This window comes from Nerophis ophidion, linkage group LG25, assembly GCF_033978795.1.
Source record: "Nerophis ophidion isolate RoL-2023_Sa linkage group LG25, RoL_Noph_v1.0, whole genome shotgun sequence".
In the NCBI taxonomy this organism is placed as follows: domain Eukaryota; kingdom Metazoa; phylum Chordata; class Actinopteri; order Syngnathiformes; family Syngnathidae; genus Nerophis; species Nerophis ophidion.
This window is the reverse complement of record NC_084635.1, coordinates 12831877-12850237: the sequence shown is the minus strand read 5'-3', so window position 1 is coordinate 12850237 and position 18361 is coordinate 12831877. Positions and strand designations below refer to the sequence as shown.

At 40.4% G+C, this 18361-nt stretch overlaps 1 protein-coding gene across 9 annotated transcripts in view; it reads left to right on the top strand.

Annotated features, from left to right (window-relative positions):
• Positions 1-18361, top strand: part of neo1a (neogenin 1a) — a 479989-nt gene that overhangs the window by 383342 nt on the left and 78286 nt on the right. For all 9 annotated transcript variants that reach the window (XM_061887530.1, XM_061887535.1, XM_061887537.1 and 6 more), the window contains exons 11-12: positions 3180-3318; positions 7116-7165. In XM_061887530.1, coding sequence (XP_061743514.1) covers positions 3180-3318; positions 7116-7165 — 189 coding nt within the window. The remainder of the gene's footprint in view (positions 1-3179; positions 3319-7115; positions 7166-18361) is intronic.

Here is an 18361-nt window from a genome sequence, read left to right as displayed (position 1 = left end):
TGAAAATCGGCCCCACACCTTTCTTCAGCACCAGTCGACAGGTGGTGGCGATGCTCATCTCTGCCCTTCGAAAGGGACCCTCTTCAAAACACGATCTTTCGAAACGATCGCTGCATAATACACTGTACTTTGTGTGTGTGGTCCAATCCAACCGTGTTCGCTTGACCGCTCTGTTCCATAGTAAAGCTTTACCGTCATCTTTCGGGAATGTAAAAATGAAACACCGGCTGTGTTTGTGTTGCTAAAGTCGGCTGCAATACACCGCTTCCCACCTACTGCTTTCTTCTTTGATGTCTCCATTTTTCATTGAACAAATTGCAAAAGATTCAACAACACAGAATACTGTAGAATTATGCGATGAAAACAGACGACTTATAGCTGGGAACGATGCTGGAACAAAATGTCCTCTACAATGCGTGACGTCACGCGCACACGTCATCATACTGAGACGTTTCAGCAGGATATTACGGCGCGAAATTTAAAATTGCAATTTAGTAAACTAAAAAGGCCGTATTGGCATGTGTTGCAATGTTAAGATTTCATAATTTATATATAAACTATCAGACTGCGTGGTCGGTAGTAGTGGGTTTCAGTAAGCCTTTAATGCATCTGAAAGTGTAAAGTTATTACCTTTGTAGGATGCATGACCAAGTTTGACAACCTTTAGAACTCAATGCTGATTGGCCAATCGGCCGAGTTACACTGGTGAACCAAAAAGTAAGGTTAGTTAATGGTATATGAAGTCTATTGAAACCGTTCCCAGTACTCAAAGTACCAATGTTTGCTACTTCTGTGTGTGTTTCTATGTTATTTAACATCAATGTGTCCAATAATAAAATAATATATATTTTTATTTAACTTTGATAATAATAACTGTGCTGTCCAGTTGTTATTTCTTGTTTTCTTACACTTCTGAGCCTCATTTGCAAGTATTATTCAGTAGACTTTGCATGCAGTTGCAATCCCAAGACATGGCAGTTGTGTATTGACTACATCCAGTCGAGGCGTAGTCTTTGCCGCTAAGCTGAATCTAGGTTTTGTCGCGCCCTACAACTGTAACTATTGTTATATCAAACCAGCTGTGTAATCTTTTTTTTTAATGTATGATTTATTTAAGATTTTAAATATTTACAACACATACAGAGCAGTATACATGGAAATGTTTGTAGTTTAATAGCTTGTAAAACATCACACCAGAAACAACCAAATACAAAACATTTTTCGGTAAGACTAATATCCATGATTGAAAGAAAAAAACTGATTTTTAATCTTAGTTATTATTTTATCACCAAATTTGTAAAGGTTGAAATTGCCATGTAAAATTGCTAATGCTAATTAGAAGAATCTCTCTGGCGAATCCAATGTAAACTAGCATTTAGAGAGCGCGTTTTGAGAAGCGGAATCGTACTGTACGTTGGAGCGTTTTCTATTAGTTATACTTGCTTTGTTGGCATGGAAAATGTTAACATTTATCTAAAGCAGGGGTCACCAACCTTTTTGAAACCAAGAGCTACTTCTTGGGTAGTGATTAATGCGAAGGGCTACCAGTTTGATACACACTTAAATCTATTGCCAGAAATAGCCAATTTGCTCAATTTACCTTTAATAAATAAATCTATATATATATATTAAAAAAAATGGGTATTTCTGTCTGTCATTCCGTCTTTCATTTTTTTTTCCTTTTACGGGAGGTTTTTTGTAGAGAATAAATGATGAAAAAAACACTTAATTGAATGGTTTAAAAGAGGAGAAAAAAAAATGAAAATTGAATTTTGAAATATAGTTTATCTTCAATTTCGACTCTTTAAAATTCAAAATTCAACCGAAAAAAAGAAAAGAAAAACTGGCTAATTAGAATCTTTTTGAAAAATTAAAACATTTATTTATGGAACATCATTAGTAATTTTTTCTGATTAACATTCTGATGACATGTTTTAAATAGGTTTGAATCCAATCTGCAATTTGTTAGAATATATAACAAATTGGACCAAGCTATATTTCTAACAAAGACAAATCATTATTTCTTCTAGATTTTCCAGAACAAAAATTTTAAAAGAAATTCAAAGGACTTTGAAATAAGATTTAAATTTGATTCTAAAGATTTTCTAGATTTGCCAGAATAATTTTTTTGAATTTTAATCATAATAAGTTTGAAGAAATATTTTACAAATATTTTTCGTCGAAAAAACAGAAGCTAAAATGAAGAATACAATTAAAATGTATTTATTATTCTTTACAATAAAAGAAAATACATTGATTTAAATTGTCAGGAAAAAAGAGGAAGGAATTTAAAAGGTAAAAAGGTATATGTGTTTAAAAATCCTAAAATATTTTTTAAGGTTGTATTTTCTCTCTAAAATTGTCTTTCTGAAAGTTTTAAGAAGCAAAGTAAAAAAAATAAATGAATTTATTTAAACAAGTGAAGACCAAGTCTTTAAAATATTTTCTTGGATTTTCAAATTCTATTTGAGTTTTGTCTCTCTTAGAATTAAAAATGTCGACTAAAGCGAGACCAGCTATCTAGTAAATAAATACAAATTGAAAAATAGAGGCAGCTCACTGGTAAGTACTGGTATTTGAGCTATTTTTAGAACAGGCCAGCGGGCTACTCATCTGGTCCTTACGGGCTACCACGTTGGTGACCCCTGATCTAGAGTCAGTCCGCTATGAGTGCTGGTTTAGTGCTTGTTTGCCTGCCTAGTGTCGCTGGAAGCCGGCAGACCCGTCAGCGATCCTGTTCTGTCTCCCTGTAATGTTTGTCTGATCTTGAATGGGATTGTGCTGAAAATTGTAATTTTCCTGAAGGAACTCTCCTGACGGAATAAATAAAGTACTATCTGATCTAATCTACTATCTAATCTAATCTAATAATCCATACCCGGTAATAACGATAAAATTCGGTCTGTACCTATTAAAGTACCAAATTTGATACCCATCCTGAGACAGTTGGAAGATGCATGCAATAGATGCATTCAAGCCAGGCTTTATTTGTCGACTTCTTTACAACAGATTGAAACCGGAAAACCTCTTCTGGTACCAAAACACCTGTGTGCCCATAAATAATGTTTCCAAACCACCTTCTAAACTACTCGTCTACCGAGTGTCCGTCACAACTCGACTAAACCTGTTGTCCTGTGTGTCTTTTTGTGACTTTTTGCATACTTCTGTCTCTATTCCAGGATGTTGACGTCGACAGTCAGTCATACACAATGACCGGGTTGAAGAAGAACACGCAGTACAGTTTCCGTGTGGTGGCCAACAACAAGCACGGACCAGGAGTCTCCACTGATGACATCACAGTCCGCACGCTGTCTGATGGTCAGTAAATAATGGGAGTGAAACTGCACTCTAGTCTGGTTAAAACTTACATTCTCAATACATTAATACAGGGGTCGGGACCCTTTTTGGCTGAGAGAGCCATTTAAGCCAAATATTTTAAAAATGTATTTCCGTGAGAGCCATAGAATAGTTTTTTAACACTGAATATAACTAAATGCCTGCATTTTTTTTTAGTAAGACCAACGTTTTTAAACTATTGTAGGTCTCTTATTATTTTTAATTAACATTGTTATTCTGAAGCTAACCAATAATAAATAAAATACTTCTTACCATGAATGCAACTTCTTGAACAGGTGTAGTAGAAAACGGATATTTTGACACTGTGATTACCAACGTAATTAGGTAGGTAGTTAGGTATTGTTATTCTCCAAGAACAACAAAACTTTGTTAATTGACTGATTGATTTGATTAGACAAACAAACAGTGTTAGGTTCACAGAACAGCTATGGGAAAAAAACTATAGAGCAAAGCATAAATACGTATCACAACATACAACTCCAGACGTGCAACATAGGGGAGGGAATGGGGGCTATGGTGGCGGGCTGCAGCTCTTCAGGCACTGCCCAGCCGTCCATCATCCCTTAGGGATTCGCGTCAAGGGCGTTGGATAAATTATTCATTACTTATCGTGTTAAGCAATGTCAGCTAAGATTTTTCTTGAGAGCCAGATGCAGTCATCAAAAGAGCCACATCTGGCTCGAGAGCCATAGGTTCCCTACCCCTGCATTAATACAAAGGAGCCTCGCTTCATGAACCTTATTGGAAAATAGAAAAGCTTGTTTATTGAAGAAAATTTCACCTTCGAAAAACAATGTAAACATGGATAATATGATCCAGCCTCATATAAAGTTAAAATTTTTGTAAAGGCTGAAACCGTAATGTAAAAGTACAGCGCTATACAGTACTTTATATCAAACAAACTTAACAATGGAGGTATGAATTAACTTACTATTGCCCAACAAAGTCAAAACAACAACCAGCTGACCAGCTCTCCTCTCATGGAACCGCCCTGCCGACACACACACTGTCACTAGCCCTATGGTGCACTTACAGTGTGAAATCACAAAAAGTCTTAACTTTGACAGCCAATAATTATGAATGAAAAACATTAAATCCACTTCATATTGTCGGTTAAGCTTCTTTGCGAAAAGGGATACGAAGAAGGAAAATATCTAAACCACACATCAATCAATCAAAGTTTATTTATATAGCTCCTAATCACAGGTGCCTTGAAGGGCTGCACAAACCACAGTGACATCATTCAAGACCATGTGAGAGTCCAGTCCATTGGGGGCAAGCAGAGGGTCATAGAGGAGTGGTTCACACTAGGTCAAGGCTCAGAACAGCTAGCACTTCCTCCAGACTGGTATCTCTCCAGGGATTATCCGTGGCTATCTGGAAGGGGGAGAGGGTGAAAAAGAAAGAGAAGCGGCAGGTCAACTGGTCTAAAACAGAGCCTATTTAAAAGCTACAGTATGTAGATGAGTTTTAGGTGGAACTTAAATGCTTCTACGTCACTTGTCTAGAAGAATTTAAGTCTCACCTTAAAACTCATTTGTATACTCTAGCCTTTAAATAGACTCCCTTTTTAGACCAGTTGATCTGCCGTTTCTTTTCTTTTTCTCCTCTGTCCCGCTGGAGGGGGTCCGTTCCGGTGGCCATGGATGAAGTACTGGCTGTCCTGAGTCGGGACCCAGGATGGACCGCTCGCCTGTGTATCGGCTGGGTCATCTCTACCCTGCTGATCCTCCTCCGCTTGGGATGGTTTCCTGTAGGCTCCACTGTGGACGGGACTCTCTCTGCTGTGTTGGATCCACTTTGGACTGGACTCTCACGGTTGTGTTGGATCCACTATGGATTGAACTTTCACAGTATAGTGTTAGACCCGCTCGACATCCATTGCTTTCGGTTCCCCTTTAGGGGGGATGGGGGGGGTTGCCCACATATTCGGTCCTCTCCAAGGTTTTTCATAGTCATCATTGTCACCGACGTCCCAATGGGTGTGAGTTTTCCTTGCCCTTATGTGGGCTCTACCGAGGATGTCTTTGTGGTTTGTGCAGCCCTTTGAGACACGAGTGATTTAGGGCTATATAATTAATCATTGATTGATTGACCTATTTTGAGCTAGCAAAACTAAAAAAATGCTGTAAAAAGGCTAAAAAAATACAATTTAAAAGCACACAAAGTAGCAATTAACACAGTAGCTAACAGCAGCTTTGAATGAGCACAGAATATCGATCAGCCTGCCCACAATGAATGTGCTGCCGGGCACAAAATGCCTGCTCTGCGAGGCACACAGTGTCTGGATGACACGTTTGTAGATGGATACAAGGTTTGCACAACAAAGCATATTTTTATTTGGGCTGTGGTTCGTAAATCAAAATACTCGTTCAATGAGGCTTTCGTTAATCGAGGATCCACTGTACTATTTTGTACCATATCGGGCTGGGCGATATATCGATATACTCGATATATCGCGGGTTTGTCTCTGTGCGATATAGAAAATAACTATATCATGATATTCGAGTATACGTTCTCACGCAGTTGCTTTTAGCTGCGGGCATTACACTGTATGCGTTTCCCACCTTTTCTTGTCTCTCCTTCTCACAGAGACTTAAAACAAGCGCACCTTCTTACATACGTCACATACTGTCACGTGTGCAACGTCACACGCTCCCGCAGAGTAGAGAGGTAGAACATGGAAACGTTAGCTGTGATGCTAACGGTGAGGTGCGAGTGGTAATACGAGAGACAAAAGGTGCAAATCTGGTAACAAATGGAGGAAGAATTAATTACCAAGAAAAACAGCACAGGGTGCATCGTCTGGCGGTGGTTTGGCTTTTAGCGGGAAAATGTTAAACATTTATGCGGCAAAAGCGTTGCTACAAAAAGTCGCAGCACTGATAATGTACCATCATTTGAAAAGTCACCCGCTAGAGAATGAGGAGTACTTGAAACTCTGCATGTCAACATCTCCGGCCGGTGCCACACCAACAAAATGCCGAAGCAACTATTTCCAGATCAACACCGTATGAAAAAAAAAAGTAAACGACAGAAGGAGATAACGTCCGCAGGCATCTATTATGCAGCTCATTTTTATTTGACAGTTATTAAAATATCTTGTGTGACATCATGCACAAAAGTGCACTTTATTTGTTTTAAAGTATTGTCGAGGCGTTTTGTACAAAAACAACACTTTAATTTAGTGTTGTTTTGATAAGTCATCTTGGTGACATCATGCACAAAAGTGCACTTGATTTGTTTTAAACTATTGTAGTGGCGTTCTGTACAAAAAGAACACTTTAATTTAGTGTTGTTTTGATAAATCATCTTGGTGACATCATGCACAAAAGTGCACTAGTAGCTTGTTTTAAAATGTCTCTGACAATCTTGCACTTTCTGTTTTGAACTGACATGAATGTTTGTGGCACTGCTTAATAACTGTTTAATAAATACACTTTTGGTCAATTGACTTAGTTGTGATTTCCCTCTCTGCATGAAAGTTTAAAATGTGCATATATTAATGCAGTATGAAGAAGAATGTTTTAATGTAGACACATAGAATCATCATACTGCTGTGATTATATGCATCAAGTGTTCATTCAAGTCTAAGGCAAAATATCGAGATATATATCCTGTATCGTGACATGGCCTAAAAATTGCGAGATATTAAAAAAAGGCAATATCGCTGAGCCCTGGTATCATATACTCAATGAACTCTGTTTTGTTAGAATGATTGTCTCTCTTTACTGATATTGATTTTCTCTGTGTCACAGTGCCAAGTGCTCCTCCTCAAAATTTCACTCTGGAGGTTCAGAACTCAAAGGTAAGCCAGTGTTCAAAGGGTTTATGTCTGATTTCCCTGAGCGTAAGATGCTCGTTTTGTGCGAAATAGATTGTTCATTCCCTGCCAACATTTAAGCAACACAACATATTGCTGTTAGTGTGTGTGTGTGTTTGCGTGTGTGTGTGTGTGTGTGTGTGTGTGTGTGCATGATTAGCTGCACGACACTGTCCTACCACCCCAGCTGGTTAAGAGGGTGTGTGAACCCTCATCGATCGTCTCATCAGCAGCAGGCCCGCCTGTCAGATGGATTTATGCCGGGTATCGCGCTCCATCAGTACAGTTTCAGCTGAAGACGGGCCAAGCCTTGACGACTGCGGACAGGCATTGAGAGCATTTAAATGTCTCATAAAGCAGTGTTTTTCAATCTTTTCTGTGCCAAGACACATTTTTTCCATTGAAAAAATCCCGAGGCACACCACCAGCAGAAAACATTAAAGGGAAACATTTTCACAATTTCAGAAGGGTTAAAACCAATAAAAATCAGTTCCCAGTGGCTTATTTTATTTTTTGAAGTTTTTTTCTAAATTTTACCCATCAAGCAATATCCCGAAAAATGGCTTTAAAGTGCCTGATTTTAACCATCGTTATGTACACCCGTCCATTTTCCTGTGACGTCACTGCGTGACATCACCACAAACAAAGATGGCGGATAGCACAGAAAGGTACAGCATAGTAGTTTGGATTCAGACTCGGATTTCAGCGGCGCAAGCGATTCAACAGATAACGCATGTATTAAAACGGATGGTTGGAGTGTGGAGGCAGATAGCGAAAACGAAATTGAAGAAGAAACCATAGCTATTGAGCCATATCACGACAGACAGCGGAACGGGAGGAAGCGCGGACGAAATCGGCGATCGCCTTCTTACCAACGATTGGTATGTGTTTGTTTGGCGTTAAATGTGGGTGGAGTGAAAGGCTGGATGCAAATATAGTACAAATGAGGCATAATGATGCAATATGTACATACAGCTAGCCTAAATAGCATGTTAGCATCAATTAGCTGGCAGTCATGGCGTGAGCAAATATGTCTGATTAGCACATAAGTCAATAACATCAACAAAACTCACCTTTGTGATTTTGTGGACTTTATCGTTGGAAATGCATCTGCTTTGAGTGTTGCAGGATATCCACACATCTCTCTGTCATAGCATCGCTATCGTCGGTAAAGTGTGGAAGGGACTTTCGCATCTTTTGACCACAGGTGCGGTGCAACTTGAATCCGTCGATTGGTACGTGTTTGTTTGGCATTAAATGTGGGTGGAGAGAAAGGCTGGATGCAAATATAGCTACAAATGAGGCATAATGATGCAATATGTACATACAGCTAGCCTAAAAAGCATGTTAGCATCAATTAGCTGGCAGTCATGCCATGACCAAATATGTCTGATTAGCACATAAGTCAATAACATCGACAAAACTCACCTTTGTGATTTCGTTGACTTTATCGTTGGAAATGCATCTGCTTTGAGCGTGGCAGGATATCCACCCATCTATGTGCCATCTCTGTTGTAGCATCGCTATCGTCGGTAAAGTGTGCGAGGGACTTTCGCATCTTTTGATCACTAGTGCGGTGCAACTTGAATCCGTCGATTGGTACGTGTTTGTTTGGCATTAAATGTGGGTGGAGGGAAAGGCTGGATGCAAATATAGCTACAAATGAGGCATAATGATGCAATATGTACATACAGCTAGCCTAAATAGCATGTTAGCATCGATTAGCTGGCAGTCATGCCGTGAGCAAATATGTCTGATCAGCACATAAGTCAATAACATCAACAAAACTCACCTTTGTGATTTCGTTGACTTTATCGTTGGAAATGCATCTGCTTTGAGTGTGGCAGGATATCCACACATCTCTGTGCCATCTCTGTCGTAGCATCGCTATCGTCGGTAAAGTGTGCGAGGGACTTCAATCAATCAATCAATGTTTACTTATATAGCCCTAAATCACTAGTGTCTCAAAGGGCTGCACAAACCACCACGACATCCTCGGTAGGCCCACATAAGGGCAAGGAAAGCTCACACCCAGTGGGACATCGGTGACAATGATGACTATGAGAACCTTGGAGAGGAGGAAAGCAATGGATGTCGAGCGGGTCTAACATGATACTGTGAAAGTTCAATCCACAATGGATCCAACACAGTCGCGAGAGTCCAGTCCAAAGCGGATCCAACACAGCAGCGAGAGTCCCGTTCACAGCGGAGCCAGCAGGAAACCATCCCAAGCGGAGGCGGATCAGCATCGCAGAGATGTCCCCAGCCGATACACAGGCAAGCAGTACATGGCCACCGGATCGGACCGGACCCCCTCCACAAGGGAGAGTGGGACATAGAAGAAAAAGAAAAGAAACGGCAGATCAACTGGTCTAAAAAGGGAGTCTATTTAAAGGCTAGAGTATACAAATGAGTTTTAAGGTGAGACTAACAAGCCGGAGTCCTTTGAACGCAGATTTCTTGCCGGGACATATGGTGCAATACAATCGGCAAGATAGGATGGAGCTAGACCGTGTAGTATTTTATACGTAAGTAGTAAAACCTTAAAGTCACATCTTAAGTGCACAGGAAGCCAGTGCAGGTGAGCCAGTACAGGCGTAATGTGATCAAACTTTCTTGTTCTTGTCAAAAGTCTAGCAGCCGCATTTTGTACCAACTGTAATCTTTTAATGCTAGACATGGGGAGACCCGAAAAAAATACGTTACAGTAGTCGAGGCGAGACGTAACAAACGCATGGATAATGATCTCAGCATCTTTAGTGGACAAAATGGAGCGAATTTTAGCGATATTACGGAGATGAAAGAAGGCCGTTTTAGTAACGCTTTTAATGTGTGCCTCAAAGGAGAGAGTTGGGTCGAAGATAATACCCAGATTCTTTACCGTGTCGCCTTGTTTAATTGTTTGGTTGTCAAATGTTAGAGTTGTATTATTAAATAGAGTTCGGTGTCTAGCAGGACCGATAATCAGCATTTCCGTTTTTTTGGCGTTGAGTTGCAAAAAGTTAGCGGACATCCATTGTTTAATTTCATTAAGACACGCCTCCAGCTGACTACAATCCGGCGTGTTGGTCAGCTTTAGGGGCATGTAGAGTTGGGTGTCATCAGCATAACAGTGAAAGCTAATACCGTATTTGCGTATGATGTCACCTAGCGGCAGCATGTAGATGCTGAAGAGTGCAGGGCCAAGGACCGAACCCTGGGGAACTCCACACGTTACCTTAACGTAGTCCGAGGTCACATTGTTATGGGAGACACACTGCATCCTATCAGTAAGATAAGAGTTAAACCAAGACAAGGCTAAGTCTGACATACCAATTCGTGTTTTGATACGTTCTAATAAAATATTATGATCGACAGTATCGAAAGCAGCGCTAAGATCGAGGAGCAGCAACAAAGAGGACGCATCAGAATCCATCGTTAGCAATAGATCATTAGTCATTTTTGCGAGGGCTGTCTCCGTGGAGTGATTTGCCTTGAAACCGGAATGAAAGGTTTCACATAGATTGTTAGACGCTAAGTGTTCATTTAACTGCTCCGCAACAATTTTTTCAAGGATTTTTGAAATAAAGGGAAGGTGAGACACCGGTCGGTAGTTTACCATGAGGTCAGGATCGAGGTTAGGTCTTTTAAGAAGAGGATGAATAACCGCTTTTTTGAATGCTAGGGGAACAGTGCCCGAGGAGAGTGATAAGTTTATAATATTTAGCACTGATGGACCTAATAATACAAAGAGCTCCTTGATCAGTTTCCCAGGAAGAGGGTCAAGTAAACATGTTGTCTGTTTTATTCCATTTACACGTTGTAACAATTCCTTTAATGTTATTTCCTCAAAACGAGAGAAACTATTTTGGAGGGCAGTATCCGCCGTATATACCATCGTATCAGTGTTAATAGAACCCCGTTGTAGCTGGGACGCATTGTCTTTAATCTCCTTTCTAATGACTTCAATTTTCTTACTAAAGAATTGCATAAAGTCATCAGCTGAGTGGGTTGAGCTACTGGAAGGGGTCCCTTGTTGGGTTAGCGATGCTACCGTACTAAACAAAAATTTTGGATCGTTTTTATTACGGTGGATGAGATTTGAGTAATATTTAGCTTTAGCTAAGGTAAGCATGCGTTTATAAGTTATTAAACCATCACTCCATGCTTGATGGTGCACCTCAAGTTTAGTCGTGCGCCATTTGCGTTCCAGCTTTCTACATAATAATTTCTGAGCTCTAGTTTCTTCTGTAAACCATGGGGTGCGCTTTTTTGGAGCCTTTTTTAACTTTAGCGGTGCTATGTTATCAATGGTTTCGCGCAGGGCGTCGTTAAAGTTGTTAGTGAGGTTATCTAAGGTTAAAGTTTTCGTTGTATATTAGTGTGACCCCCCACCCCTTTTAAGCGGACGGGCAATATGCGCATGTGTAAAGTTAGGGAGGACATGCCTCATTTAGCGCAAAAAAGTCGTTTGGTTTAAGCCAGGTTTCGCTGAGACCGATGACGTTAAGATTGTTGTCTCTGATAATATCATTAACTAACAACGTTTTAGGAGACAATGATCTTATGTTTAAAAAACCTATATTATAGGTAGTGGGCTGTTTCAGGGAATTTTTGATCAAATTATCCGTAGTAGCAATATTAATAATGTTGTGTTTATTATGCCCAGTGCATTTAGTATAGTTACGACCATATCTAGGAATTGATACGACAGGAATTTTCCGATTGTTTGATTGTTGTTTTGATAAACTGCACGCATCATGGTTAGCCACCTCAGTAACGGGGATTTTCCGATTGTTTGTTTGTTGCTTTGATAAACTGCACGCATCATGGTTAGCCACCTCAGTGACGGGAATTTTCCGATTGTTTGTTTGTTTCTTTGATAAACTGCACGCATCATAGTTAGCCACCTCAGTAAAACACATGTCCAACTCTGAAACACTCAAAGCAGAAAAAATGTGTTCTAATTTAACTGACTCCTTACCCAGACCAGTAGTCTCGCATCTTTCATTTAAATCCGTCTTCAGGATGGAGGGAAGTGGTGTTCTGTGGGGATTAGCCTTCTGCTTTGTTTTTAGCCCCGCTCGACATCCGCGTTTCCGATCACACCGCTGGCGTCTGCTCCGTAGACGGCCCCCGCTGCTACTAGACTCCCCTGCTTCACGGGCCGCTGGATGTAGCCGCCGACGTATTCCCATGCTAGTTAGCAACTCTAGCACGCAAGCGTCTATCAGTCCAAAACGGCCCGATTTGTCCACATCCATAAGTGTCTGGCGGTCGTACGTGATCACGGAGTGACCACGATGTGAGCCAGCCATAAAGTTTGTAAAGCCAGCCATAAAGTATTTCGCATCTTTTGACCACTGGTGCGGTGCAACTTGAATCCGTCGATTGGTATGTGTTTGTTTGGCATTAAATGTGTGTGGAGGGAAAGGCTGGATGCAAATATAGCTACAAATGAGGCATAATGATGCAATATGTACATACAGCTAGCCTAAAAAGCATGTTAGCATCGATTAGCATGTCGTGACCATTGATATGTCTGATTAGCACACGCCACGTAAGTCAACTTGAATCCGTCCCTGTTCGTGTTGTTACACCCTCCGACAACACACCGATGAGGCATGATGTCTCCAAGGTACGGAAAACAGTCGAAAAAATTGGAAAAAAAACAGAGCTGACTTGACTTGTGTGTGTAATGTGTTTGAGAAAATGGCGGATTGCTTCCTATTGTTACGTCACGGGTGAAAGGTCAATGCTCCGACAGCGAACAATTGAAAGGCGTTTCAATCGCCAAATTCACCCATTTAGAATTCGGAAATCGGTTAAAAAAACATATGGTCTTTTTTCTGAGACATCAAGGTATATATTGACGCTTACATAGGTCTGGTGATAATGTTCCCCTTTAAAAAGTGAAACTCAGCAGCCGATATTGACAGTAAAAAGTTGTTCTCACAATTGTTGGATATGAATTCAAACCAAAACCAACCTTAGATCTGGTCTCAAAGTATGTGCACTGCTCCACCCGCTGTAAGTCTTTGCTGTTGTCCAGCATTCTGTTTTTGTTTACTTTGCAGCCAGTTCAGTTTTAGTTTCATTCTGCATGGCCTTCCCTAAGCTTCAATGCCTTTAATTAGCGGCACTTGCCTTTTGTTTAGTTTTGGTTTAAAGGGGAACATTATCACCAAACCTATGCAAGAGTCAATATATACCTTGATGTTGCAGAAAAAAGACCATGTATTTTTTTAACCGATTTCCGAACTCTAAATGGGTGAATTTGGGCGAATTAAACGCCTTTCTGTTTATCGGTCTTTTAGCGATGACGTCAGAACACGACGTTACCGAGGTAATACACCCGCCATTTTCATTTTCACATTACAAACACCGGGTCTCAGCTCTGTTATTTTCCGTTTTTTCGACTATTTTTTGGAACCTTGGAGACATCATGCCTCGTCGGTGTGTTGTCGGAGGGTGTAACAACACTAACAGGGAGGGATTCAAGTTGCACCACTGGCAAGAAATCTGCCGCCAGACCCCCATTGAATGTACCAGAGTGTCTTCACATTTGACCGGCGATCCTAAGACAGACATGGCACAGAGATGTATGGATAACCTGCAGATGCATTTGCAACGATTAAGTCAACAAAATCACAGAGGTGAGTTTTGTTGATGTTGTTGACTTATGTGCTAATCAGACATATTTGGTCGCGGCATGACTGCCAGCTAATCGATGCTAACATGCTACGCTAATCGATGCTAACATGCTATTTACGCTAGCTGTATGTACATTTGAAACTAGATACCCACATTTAATGGGAAACAAACACTTACCAATCGACGGATTTAAGTTGCTCCAGTGTCACAAGATGCGAAAGTCCTGATCGTTTGGTCCGCACATTTTACCGGCGATGCTAATAGGGCAGCCATGCTATGGGCCACTTCATTAGGTACACCCACGCTATGGCCGAATAGCGTCAATAGCTGTTCGCTCAATAGCTTCAGTTTCTTCTTCAATTTCGTTTTCGCTATCTGCCTCCATACTCCGACCGTCTGTTTCAATACATGCGTAATCTGTTGAAACGCTTAAGCCGCTGAAATCCGAGTCTGAATCCGAGCTAATGTCGCTATATCTTGCTGTGGTAACCGCCATGTTGTTTGTATTGGCAGCCCTGTATGACGTCACAGGGAAATGGACAGTCGGATCGCAAATAGCGAAAATCAAGAACTTTAAACCTTTTTTTAGGGATATTCCGGGAGGTGTAAAATTTTGAAAAAAACTTTGAAAAATAAAACAAGCCACTGGGAACTGATTTTTATTGTTTTTAACCCTTTTGAAATTGTGATAATGCTCCCCTTTAAGCGTTAGATACCTTTTACCTGCAAACCTTGTCGCTGTTCCCGACATGTACAAAGCAATTAGCTACCTGCTGCCACCTACTGATATGGAAGAGTATTACACAGTTACTCTGCTGAGCTCTAGACAGCACAGACACTCAACAACAACACATCATTTGCAGACTGTAATTACTGGTTTGCAAAAAATACTTTTAATCCAATTAGGTGCACAGTGGTTGAAAAACACTGCACTCAACGGCACATTATCATAATTACTGATTAGCAAAATATATTTTTGGGACCAATTAGGTGAAGTTGGATAATTTCCCACGGCACACCAGACAATATCTCACGGCACAAGGGTGTGCCGCGGCACAGTGGTTGAAAAACACTTTCATAAAGAACGATTGCGTGATAATCATTTTAAAATGGAATCTTTAGCCATTTAGTGGCATCGTTTTATAACCATCGAAATTTGTACAGTTCTGTTATTATCGCCTTATCGTGAATTGAATCTCCAGCGGCATTTAGTTAAGTCGCTTCCTTACAGCGACTTGTTGTGTCTCGGAGTCTTTTAACACTAATTTCTGAAATCACATTTACTACCGTGAATAAACTGTTGCTCTTGTGTTACATCGTCTGCAGAGCTGGCTGCAGGCTTCACAGCAGGCTGAAAACAAGACGCCGAAATAGGCCGCCTATCTTATCCCCCCCCCCCCCCCCCCCCATTACATGTTCAAACGGAGGGCTGCAGGCCTATTTAACGCACGCCTCCGCCGAGTAACGGATAAAATGTTTCTGAAGATTATACTCACGATCTGCAAGACAGATGGTGTACATCAGGGGTGTCCAAATTTTTTCCACTGAGGGCCGCACACTGAAAAAGCAAAGCAAGCGGGGGCCATTTTGATATTTTTTTTATTTTAAAAACGAATACAATATATGTATAAAAAATATACATTCAGGCCTCCACTCAGTCCCCATAGGATTTTTGTCCAAAAAATATAAAAAATGTGTCATTATTCAGTATTATTATTTGTATTATTTTTCAAGTTTTAAATCTCTAGATCATGGGTGTCAAACTCTGGCCCGTGGGCCAAATTTGGCCGTGTAATTTCACTTGGCCCTTGAGGCAATATCAAATTAACATTAGAGCTGGCCCACCGCTGTAACACCGCATTCACCGCTAACACTCTTACTTGCCAACCCTCTCGATTTTCCCGGGAGACTCCCGAAGTTCAGTGCCCCTCCCGAATTTCATCCTGGAAAACAATATTTGGGGTGGGCTTTAAAGGCACTGCCTTTGGCGTTCTCTACAACCTGTCTCCACGTCCGCTTTTCCTCTATACATACAGAGTCACATAATATATGCGGCTTATACACACACACACAAGTGAATGCAATGCATACTTGGTCAACAGCCATACAGGTCACACTGAGGGTGGCGGTCTAAATAACTTTATCACTGTTACAAATATGCGCCACACCGTGAACCTACACCAAACAAGAATGACACATTTCGGGAGAACATCCACACCGTAACACAACATAAACACAACAGAACAAATACCCAGAACGCCTTGCAGCACTAAGCTCTTCCGGGACGCTACAATATACACCCCCCTGCTATCACCAAACCCCGTCCACCTCAACCCCACCGCCGAAAAGAGGCATTCCATTTTTATTAAAATTTTATTTGATATGCCATTGATATTTTTTAATTATTATTATTATTTGAAACTCGATTTTGCATGTCACTATAAAGTTATATAAGCCTTGCTTGTTCAATATTCAATGCAAAATTTGTTTGGGTCCCTGTTAAAAGGTTATTTTGTTCAACCTTGGCCCGCGGCTTTGTTCAGTTTTAAATTTTGGCCCACTCTGTATTTGAGTTTGACACCCCTGCTCTAGATTAACATTAGATCATTCTGTCAATATAACATTTTTAAAGATTTAAGTTGTATGTTCTTTTTGTCAAAGAAAACCCTGTTTTTTATGGAAAAAAACACAAAATATGCAATATTTTCACCCAATAAAATTTTTAAGTGGAATATTTGAGATTTTATAATAATTGGAGCCTTAAAAAGGTCAAACACTCATAACACCATTGATTTTAATTCATTATTATTTTTTGAGCAATGACACTTAAAAACAAATCACACCAAAATGATTGGGGGTCCTACTCATTAAAGTGTTAAAAAATAAATTATATATTTTCTGTACTGTTTACTTGTAACATAATAATCTCGAGATCAGCCCGTTAATTATAAGTTGTATTGTTGTTTATCTTTTTTGTTTGTTCGTTTTCGGCCCTTATTTAATTTTTTTTTCTTAAAAAACAGCCTCAAAATATCTCAAAGTGGAATATTTAATGTGACTTAATTGGAGCCTTGAATAGGTCAATAATTCCTAATGACATTGATTTTGATTCATTATTATGTTTTAAAGAAAGAAACAGCCTGCATGGCAACTTTGTGTTAGTAGAGTAAACATTGCAACATTTTCTTGTTACATTTCACCTGTTTGCTCTTTTATACCGCTTTTTATGTTTTTAATTTTTTTCAATCGTATTTTTAAAATGTGCCGTGGGGTCGTTAAAAAATGATCTGCGGGCCGCAAATGGCCCCCGGGCCTCACTTTGGACACCCCTGGTGTACATAGAGAGAGTTAAATTGAAAAAAAAGCGTACATGTGCTGACTGCAAAAACATGTTTGGAGGCCTTTCCTCCCTCCTGGCGGGTCAGTACGCAGAGTGGAGAAGTGTCAGAGTAATGCCGAGAAGAAAAGGAGCGTTCAATAATTCTATCGCACGGCAGCAGTTTGAGGGAGCACTGGCCACCCGTCTTAAAGGAGTCAGCTGGGAGTTGAGGTTTGGAACGCTGCTGCCGATGTTGTTGTGAAGAACATGACGATGAGTCGTTGGATGGAAAGGACATGTATTGTTACTGATGTCTTGTTAGTCCCTCCCCAGTTACACCCAAACAAAGGAGTGCACACAAACTGTGAAACAATTATCTGCTGTCTTTTCTTTCCAAACGGCCCTCATCCCAATCAGTCAATTTAGACGTTAAAGGTAAAGGCCTACTGAAATGAGATTTTCTTATTAAAACGGGGATAGCAGGTCCTTTCTATGTGTCATACTTGATCATTTCGCGATATTGCCATATTTTTGCTGAAAGGATTTAGTAGAGAACATCGATGATCAAGTTCGCAACTTTAGGTCGCTAATAAAAAAGCCTTGCCTTTAGCCGAAGTAGCAGACGATGTGCGCGTGACGTCACGGGTTGTAGGGCTCCTCACATTCTCACATTGTTTATAATCATAGCCAGCAGCAGCTAGAGCTATTCGGACCGAGAAAGCGTGAATTTCCCCATTAATTTGAGCGAGGATGTAAGATTCGTGGATGAGGAAATTTAGAGTGAAGGACCAGAAGAAAAAAAAAGGCTATTGCAGTGGGAGCGATTCAGATGTTATTAGACACATTTACTAGGATAATTCTGAAAAATCCCTTATCTGCCTATTGCGTTGCTAGTGTTTTAGTGAGATTAAATAGTACCTGAAAGTCAGAGGGGTGTGGCCATGGGTGTGTTGACCGCGAGTGTCTCTGAGGGAAGTCATGCAGCCGCAGCAGGACGGAAGCTCTGCTGATGTCTCCGGTAAGAGCCGACTAACTACCACAATTTTCTCACCGAAAACTGCCGGTTGACATGTGGTCGGGATCCATGTTCGCTTGACTGCTCTGTTCCATAGTAAAGATTCATCTTCGTGATTTTTAAACTAGGAAACACCGTGTGTTTGTGTGGCTAAAGGCTAAAAGCTTCCCACCTCCATCTTTCTACTTTGACTTCTCCATTATTAATTGAACAA